This window comes from Vicugna pacos, chromosome 2, assembly GCF_048564905.1.
Source record: "Vicugna pacos chromosome 2, VicPac4, whole genome shotgun sequence".
Taxonomy (NCBI): Eukaryota; Metazoa; Chordata; class Mammalia; order Artiodactyla; family Camelidae; genus Vicugna; species Vicugna pacos.
The window spans coordinates 44,972,683-44,981,693 of record NC_132988.1 but is presented as its reverse complement, the minus strand read 5'-3'; the positions used below and the strand labels follow the sequence as shown (position 1 = coordinate 44,981,693).

General features: G+C 38.1%; 1 protein-coding gene and 1 non-coding gene across 2 annotated transcripts in view; both read right to left on the bottom strand.

Moving 5' to 3' along the window:
* Positions 1 to 350: 350 nt before the first annotated feature.
* Positions 351 to 9,011, bottom strand: part of COL25A1 (collagen type XXV alpha 1 chain) — a 409,478-nt gene continuing 400,817 nt past the window's right edge. Inside the window, exons 36-38 of the mRNA XM_072972767.1 lie at positions 6,118 to 6,195; positions 4,257 to 4,295; positions 351 to 458 (exon numbers count right to left, since the gene is read on the bottom strand). Coding sequence (XP_072828868.1) covers positions 456 to 458; positions 4,257 to 4,295; positions 6,118 to 6,195 — 120 coding nt within the window. The 3' untranslated portion in view covers positions 351 to 455. The remainder of the gene's footprint in view (positions 459 to 4,256; positions 4,296 to 6,117; positions 6,196 to 9,011) is intronic.
* Positions 2,161 to 2,233, bottom strand: TRNAG-ACC (transfer RNA glycine (anticodon ACC)). The gene has a single exon. It is a non-coding gene; the product is annotated as a tRNA-Gly (tRNA).

Here is a 9,011-nt window from a genome sequence, read left to right as displayed (position 1 = left end):
TGCCATGGGTGTGACTAGCAAAGGTGAGTAGGGATGTGACGGTAAACTGTATAATCAGTCAGTATAGTACATTTCCATAGCTTCGAGTCCATATTTGGTCACAATTTCATGTAAACTATCTCATGGCACTTTTTGTCCATGCAATTGACAAGCCCAAATGTAAGAAAATAGCAAGAACAATCAAGCTCTATCACTATGTCCATATAAATACGTATCTTCACACAAGATAAAGAGATACTGATCAATATTTTTTGCAGGCTTCTCACTGCTTTCACAGATTGCCCAATTTCATATGTAAGTGAAGGAAAGATGGACATGTGTACTACTGCAAACAGGAAGAAGCAGCTATCTGTAAACATATCTCAGACTTGTAAAATCTGCAATACAGTTTCCAACTATAAATATAAAAAGTGGACCATTATACACACAACTTCATGCTCGGAAGGTTAGATTCATCACTGCAGAAAAACAAACAACAAAAAAGACATATATAGAATTAGTAGTCTAGGATAAAAATTCCAAAGTAACATTTATTTTAAGAAAACTGGTAGAACCCTGAATAGAGTCTTTTTTTTAAATCAGTGAGCCAATTGATATGTCTAATACATCACTTTTCTAAAACTTATCACATTTTTCATCCTAGGTTTAGCCCACAATTTACTTTTGCCACCGAGAAGTTTGTGGAAAGTGTTTGTCTCAGTAAATATTCTGGGAAAGCAGAAAATTAGGATTTTATCACCTATGTGCTGTAATTAAAATGCATGTCCTATTCATGGCTTATGTCACTTTCTTCAAGCATTAAAACACAGCTGCGGAAAATGCTGAGGATTCTGACCTCAGTGGCATTGTTCACTTCATCGATGCCTGAAGTCTCTACTCTGCTTCAGCTCTGGTTTCCCCCTTTTGGCTGGCCATGCCCTGCTGTGAATGGCGTGCAGGGTAGACCTGTCTGCCGGCTGTCAGGTCTGCAAGCTGCCTTGTAGGTTCCATGGTGATCTAAGAAACTAGAAATGTCTGGTTCCTTGTTTTGAGCTGCCATCATGATTAAGGTTTTCCTAGAACTGAAGTTAAGCCTGAAAGAACTGAGGAACAGTGGTCTTTGAGGTGTAACTTACAGAGCAGATCTTGGTGACAACTTTGACTTCTGCTCAAAGAAAAACCAGTTAGAAAGGTAGAGTGTCCAGAGGAGGAGAATGATACAGATCTCCTCATCTCCCCTGCACAAAGCAGACTCACCTCCACAGTCATCTCTCAGTTCAATCATTAAAAATACTTGCTCTTCTCTCTCCAATAAAAATAGACACTATATTAAATGTACTTAAGAGGCTGGGTGCTGTGTGATCTTTAGAGACAGAGTTCTCTCAATCTTCATGCATGTCATGTCAAGGCCAGGGACTGTGTCTGTAGGAAGCAGTCCTTTCTCCAAACTCCCACTTATCTCAGATTTCAAACAGATGCATTTTTTTTGAGAAACCAGGGTTTTGCAAGTAATCTACAGAATTTTAAGCTTCTCCAACCCCCCCAACCCCAGATTTTAAAACTTAATTTAAAAAATCTGTCCCCTTGCTTGTGGAAGGTTCTGCTGCAAACCTGTCAGCCCTTTCTGGAAAAACAAAGTTTAGTGAAACATTAAAAAATAAGAAGTTTCACAGTATTTTTCCTATTAAATAATTTTTAATCTCTGGGTGAGAATGGGTGGTAACTTTAATAGCCTGTATTTTCTCAACCATAAATTCTGCTCTTTCCTCACTGTATGAATTACAGTGTGAATTGGTACATTATCATTCTTCAAAAATTTAGAAGACTGAACTGTATCTAGAAAGAAAAGTAATTTAAACAAAGATCAAGTGGTTTTACATGGAAAAGATTATTATTGAGAGGAGCATGAGCAACAGGACTTGTTCGCTAATCACAGTGATTTTCCCTGTGGCCACAATCTGAATTTCAGGTCATTTACTCCTGTGCTCTCAAGACTACTAAACATACTGTTTGAAAGAGGGGTCCCCTAAAACAGGACTAAGTCATCTACAGGCCTTCTTTTTTCTAAATTTGTCTGTTTTTAAATGTTTTTTTTAAATTCAGCTTTTTTTTTTTTTGGAAGGGGGAGGTAATTAGGTTTGTTTGTTTGTTTATTTATTTATTTATTTATTATTTTTTAAATGGAGGTACTGGGGATTGAACCCAGACCTCGTGCATGGTAAGCACACACTCTACCACTGAGCTATACCCCTCCCCACTCTGCAGGCCTTCTTTTTGAAATATCATTTAAAAATTAATTTGATTTGACCAACAGTGTGTTTGAGATACCTAAGCTGACCACATAAGAGATTTGAGAACACTTCATTTTTCTAATCTTTTTCTTTCTTGTTTTTCTTCTTCTTTTTTTTTTTTTTTTTTTTTGGCAGGTGGAGGTGTTGGGAGAGGATGAGCAGTAGGGTTTGCATTAGAGTGTGTTGGGAGTGTGGTAGGCAATAGTGAAGTTTAATCACTGAGTTATTATTCTTTATATAAGAAGATGCTAGATTTAAGAGATCTTCACTCTTATGTAGAATTCTTAAAGTGTAAATTTCTGATTTTCTGATGCTATTCATATTATTACTAGGTTTGGCTAATTTGTGAACCCAAAAGATGATGAATCCTTTGCTTGTTGCCATTATGTTTTATGCCTTCACCAAAAGGAAGTGACTTAGAAGCAGCCAAAAACGATGTGAACCCAAGTTCTGAGTAGTGTCAGAGGCTGGATAAAGTGAGCCTTTCACATCTCCCTCTATGTAAAGTGTGCCAATGACTGGATTAAAAAATCATTATAGTATTCAATTACAGGGCAAAGGTTAAAGAGCAGGCGGTAATTCCAGCTCAGGGTGGTATTAACAATTCTGAGAACGGGGGTTATGATGGTGAAAGGATAGTTTTCTCAGGTGAAGAGGAATATGGTGATAGGCTCATCGTCCTGAGGACCGCCTGACCTCAGCCAGGATGGAGCTAATGATCCGACAGGCTGAAAGGGGAGTGTGGGAAGCTGTTAAATAAATGACGCTACTGGGAGAGAAGGATTTGCTTTCTCTGGCCAAGTAGGGTGAGAGTAGTTAAGCAAGAGAGGGAGCTTCACAGAATCTCCACACCCACGGAGCTGATGAAAGGAGAGGCAAACAAAAGCCAAGCCTCTCCTCACCCTTCTGCAGTCCTACGTAGCTGCGCTGCAGCTTTGCCAATGAAGCATGCCTGTCAAAAATGACTAACTAAGCCACAAGATGTTAAAGAAAAAAATTCAAACTGATGAAAGCAGCATGGATACTTCCCCCCAGCTCATTTTCACATCAGTGGAATTCCTTTAACTTTCGGTAGCACACTCAGTCTTTTCTAATTAGGTTCGCACCGTTATTGTGTAAAGGTTTGGTATTCTCTGAACAGCACAGCCCATACAGATCTCTTCCCTCCTTAAAGTTCTGCCATTGCTTTCCACTGTCTGCTTCTAGTTCTGTTACGTACCAGTTCTGTGCCCTTGGAAGTTCCTTAACTTCTCTGAATTTCACTTCCTTCATCAGCATCATCGAGGGTAATAATACTCTACAGGGCTATTATGAGGATCAAATAAAGGGATGTCCCCTACAGGAAAGGGCTTCTCACACAGCCTTTGTACACAGACGCTTCTCTAAGAAGGATAAGTTCTTTTCCCTGCTGAATACATACACAGTGACTGTGGGTGGCCACATGTAGAGGCTAGAGTGAACCGATATCATAAAGGACACTGACTTAAATATAGCCTGATTCTCTGAAATAGATCAAGACATCATGGAAGGAAAAAAAAATCATGCCCACATTTTCTGCTTTCTGAGCTTTGTGACTAATATTGACAGGGTTCTACCATGGATTTGCCCGTTATTCTAAGTAATTGAGTAAACATAGAAAAAGAATCACAATTAAGAATAATTTTGAACAGTAGGAGGACAAGGAGTTTGAGAGACAAGCAAACCACTGTGAAGATGCACTGCCCCTTTCCACTCCAAAGAAAGGATTAGATAGGGAACCACGAATTACCGTGTTTGCTGAGAGCTGTTTTCACTCATCTATTTAGGAAGAAATCAGCACTAAACACCATCCAAAGATATTCTGGAGATGGAATCTTTTGCTTTTTAATACCCAAACAACTTGAAGGAATGTCAAATTCAAAAAATTCTGTTCTACATGGAAAAGGCTAGGCTGGGTGAAGAGGAAAGGGAGAGTGCTTCTTTTAGAAATAATTCTGTAAAGCCTACCTTTTGCCAACAGCCAGGCATGGGTAATCCATCCGGCCCCTATTTTAAAAAGAAGAAGAATTTCTCAGGTTCCACAAAAGTGATCACACTTCATAATTAACATGCTCAGAGGCTTAAAAATGGATTTCTACCTGTTAAGGGGCTTTAGTTATAGGCATCTTTTACTAATTATCAACTTCCAATAAATTACCCAGTAGTTAGAAATGAAGAAAATTCAAATGTTTCCCAAAGTGAGTACCCATTTTGAAAATATACAAAATACAGAACGAATTACACCTAATTTTGAAAAAGTAATTTACAAAGCCTAGTGGTCTACTTAATTGTAATTTTATATAATAAGTCTACACTATTTCTCCTAACTTCATTAAAACACATTTTACAACTATCTTTATCCAATACACTGAAATAAGTTCTCTTCCTGGTCACTGCGTTCTATGGCTGTGTGCATGATAATGATGAATAATCAGTGATGAACCATTTCTATCTGAAGGTTATAGCTCTTCAAGTACCAGTATCTTTCACTTTTTTATACTGAAAGCAGATATAGTAGAACATATTAAATTGATTGATTTACAAGATAGGCAGCCAGTCAATATCTAAAATGTTAGCCACAGCATTTGTCAATATTTTAATTAGAATTCTTCAGATGCCAATGAACAAATTCTGGATACATCAGAGATTCTTAAATGTTGAAAAATTTATTGTCACCTAAGGTGTGAGCACTCTTCAGATACAAATGATACAAACAGGACAGGAAGAGTTGATATATTATGAAGCATGCTTGTGTTTTCCTCCAACAAAATGACTGTAAAATATTATTCATTATCAATACCAAGCAAACAAAATAAAAGACTGGGCACATCATATTAAGATTTTCTAATTGTAATTATTGACTGAATAACATTTTTTCTATAAATACAATCTCTTAAAAGACTTGAAAAACATAAATTTATCCTTACAGAATCATGCTTAGTACTTAAGAATAATATAAGAACATGCAGACCAAGTATAACCATCAACATAACCATAAAAAGTTTTCCTTTATACCTCAGAAAAGATGAATATACTTCCTTTTTAAGTGTTAAAAAAAAACCTCTGAAATAACTTTATAAGATATTTGGGAAAAATTCAGTAATGCCAGATTGGTACAAAGGGAAGGATCACCCGGTAGAATTTTAGATTTTAGTATAAGGAGGATTCTGAGTTCATGCCAATGGAGATAGGGGAGATCTGTCTACTTTAGGAAAGTGAGTTTCAAAAGGAGAGACCATTAAATTGAAAAGGTTATGTGACAAAGAGGAGGGTTTGGGCTGCAGACTATTATTTTTAGAAGCTCCGAGAAGCTTGGCTTTCTTCCCTATGGTCTCTTAACAGCATTCCCTTGAGTGGGTTAACTCTTGCCCACAGAAGCTTAGCTCTGTAGGTTTGGCTTTATTTTCAACCTGATAGAAATTTAGTGGAAGAGGCAAAAAAGACTTTATTTCTTTTAATGAAAAAAAGGCTAAATTTAGGGGTAAAACCCAAAGTTATAGCCTAGCGGTACCTTTACATAGAAGATTTCATGTAATTTTAATGTCATCTTGAAATAGTTATTGAATAAACTGACATTCCCCAGAGCACAGACATGGCGGCCGTGTCAGCTGTGAGAACATTGTCAGTAGGTTAATTTGCAGTCACTGATGGAAACACGTGCTTGCTCTCTTCACTCTGCAGAGTCCCCGAAGGAGCTGTGCATGCACATGCATGTAGTGTGTTTATCATGTAAAGCTGGCTCCACAAGTACCACTTTACACTGATAGAGATGAATATGTAATCAACAAAGGAACTGCATGCAGGGTGGTAGGAAAGAGAAATACTGTACCAATTGGCAAGGGGCATCCAGCCCATCCAGGCCAGGCTGGCCTGGCTCCCCTTTTTCCCCCTTAACGCCACGGAATCCCTGTTTGTAAAGATTAACTCATAATGTTACTAACAGAAGAAATCACTTAAGCACACATTCTGCTAAAGAAATAACCACTGTAACAAAAGGCTGGGAGAGGAGCAACTCTGAAGAGAAAAGTAACAGCCAGTGAGGTTGGCCAAAATAAAACAGTTTGATGGGATCCTGTAACTAGGGCTTGACTGGGAACAGGGATGGCTCTCTGGAATGGCACAGAGGAGCCCTGGCTCCTCCTTGGATTCTGCATTCTTGTCCTGGATACACATCAATACTTGAGTACTGACAAACTAGGCAGAGCTGGTGGCCAGAGACAAGGTCTGGAACACACCAGGATGAGCTGAGATGGATGTTTCTGGGACCTTAAAGTCTATGTTAAAAGACCTGAGTCAGAACGCCCGCTGGTACCCCCTCCAGCTTGCTCCTCTCCCAGCTCAGCCCTCCACATGTGACATCTGGAGATGGTTGCAGGAGTCAGACATACCAACGGGCAGGGTGCATCTAATCCAGGAGCACCCTGTTCTCCTTTCTCCCCTTTAGGCCCCTTTTTGCCTTTCTTTCCCTTTTCCCCCTGTGGATACAAGGGTTTAAATAAAAGACAGGTTTTATTTGAGGGGGAAGTAAAAGTGATTCAAAAGATGGTTGAGCCAATAAAGTCTGGAAGGGCATTTACCACTGTTTTCTGGTTTAGGGAAGGCATGATATTATGAAAAATAACTTAGACTTTCAGAGTGGCAATGGATGCTGGGCAGCGATATGTGGAGTTTTATTAAAAGTACTTAGGATGAAAGAAGGGGAACTTAAAGGCTGACGTCAGAAAGGAAGGTCAGTGCTGACTTAGATCCCAAGGCTGTAGTCCCTGTGAATGAGGTGTTTCTGCCACTGATCTGGTGAAGATGGTGGATACCAACTGTATTGAAGACACCAGTGACAGGTGAAGTTCAGAGGAATAACAAAGACTTCACCCGATTTTCAATACCTGCCAACTTGCTTTTTTTCCTAATCCTATAACAGATGAAAGCTACATTGAGCCAGAGGAAGATGAAAAAATATTAATAGTTTCTATATTTTTTGAAATGTATCCAAATTTATGACCTAATGCTTTGTAGCTCTCATTAAAAACATGTTCAATGTGTTAAAAAAAATACACGTCTCTTTGAACATTCTTTTTAAGGAAACTGAAAGCAAATACTTTCCTTATTAAGTCAGATAAACAAATTTTAAAAGTGCTAAGATTTCTCAGCAATGCCAATTGGAGAAACAGACTAATCTATAAACCGGAAGATGTTCTTTAATTCACCCTTATTGATCTCATGCCAAGTGTTCACAATGGTAAATGGGTTTCCAGCATACTCACAGGTAACAAAAGCCAAAAAAAAAAAATTCTGTTCAAGAGAGGAAAAGCAGTTTGGATTCAGTTGAGCTAACACTAAAAATGAAGTAGGCAGGATAATTACATAGTGGGAATGTAGCCATGGAAATTAGTATTTAGGAATCAAGGTAAAGGTTGTGGAAATCTGCATGGATCACAGGGATGGAGGAATTAAGGAAAGGAGGCAAAAGGAGGAGAAGGAAGGAATGCACCTCAGCTGTTTCACATTAACATAAATATCTCTGCATATTTATAGACAAGAAGTTGGTACAGTGCAGAATACAAAATACCATGCAATACATATTTAGTGTATTCATTCTGCAATCAGGATGGCAGATACAATAAAATGGAATAATTTCAGAAGCGAAATAACATGAATATTCAAAGACATACACATAACAGACATAGACGAGATATGCATTCAAATGAATGCATCCATTCTGACGGTGTGAGTGAAAGCTCCATGTTCATCTCTTGTGTGCCAAAAAGATTGCATCAGAAGGCTCAGAATCAAAACCACGTGGGTTTCTCTAATATCAGGGAAAGAGAGAATTCTGTGTGGTTTAGTTGATCATGATCAAAAACAAAGCCCCGAGAAGCCAGGGAGAAATGAGAGCAAGTTCAGTGATAGGAAGTGAGCCGGGAGGAGCTTCCGGGGTAAATGCTCAGTCATACAAGCTGAACCAACACTTTTCCTCAACAAACAGCTTCAAGTGTTGTGACATCAAACTGATTTAAACTTGTTTGGGAGGCAGTGGACTCTTCTTTGCAAGGCTGTGACTGACACCAGGTGGGTTGGGTATTATTAATTTAAGACTCCATTCCTTTTTGGATTGGTTAATCAACTCAGATTAATCACTCAACAGAAAAGTGGTGCCAAATGAATGCTGACTGTACAGGCTATGAGAATCGTTTTTCAGTAATATTTTAGTGACCCTCAAGCTTTATGGAAAACAGACACTATTGTACAAAGAGCAATGTGTCAGTGTTATTATTAATCCGCATAGTTTTGTAACAGCTAGTGATTCCCTGTGCCAGATAAAACTATCTGTCATTGTGGGCGTGAGCACATGAGGGCTCTTGCTAATTTTTCTCTCCCATGCCAAAGAATGATATACGTAAAGTATTCACATTTGGATTTAATTTTCCTGAATATAAAACTTCTAATCATGGAATCTGAAATATGGAAATATTTTTGTGGGGGTAATTAACATTATTCTGAGGATTAAATGTATAGCTTTAGGTTTTCATAAGTTATAATACTGGTAACTTCTTTGTTTAAAAGATCATTAAAATGAATGTCTTCATAGTGGTGACATACTTTTGAGTGGATAAGGTTTTAGATGCATACAATCCATTAGGTAAATATAAAATAAATGCCTATAATTTTTTAAAAATAACTATAAAGTACACACACATCTTGGGTTAAAAGCTCACATGCATAATT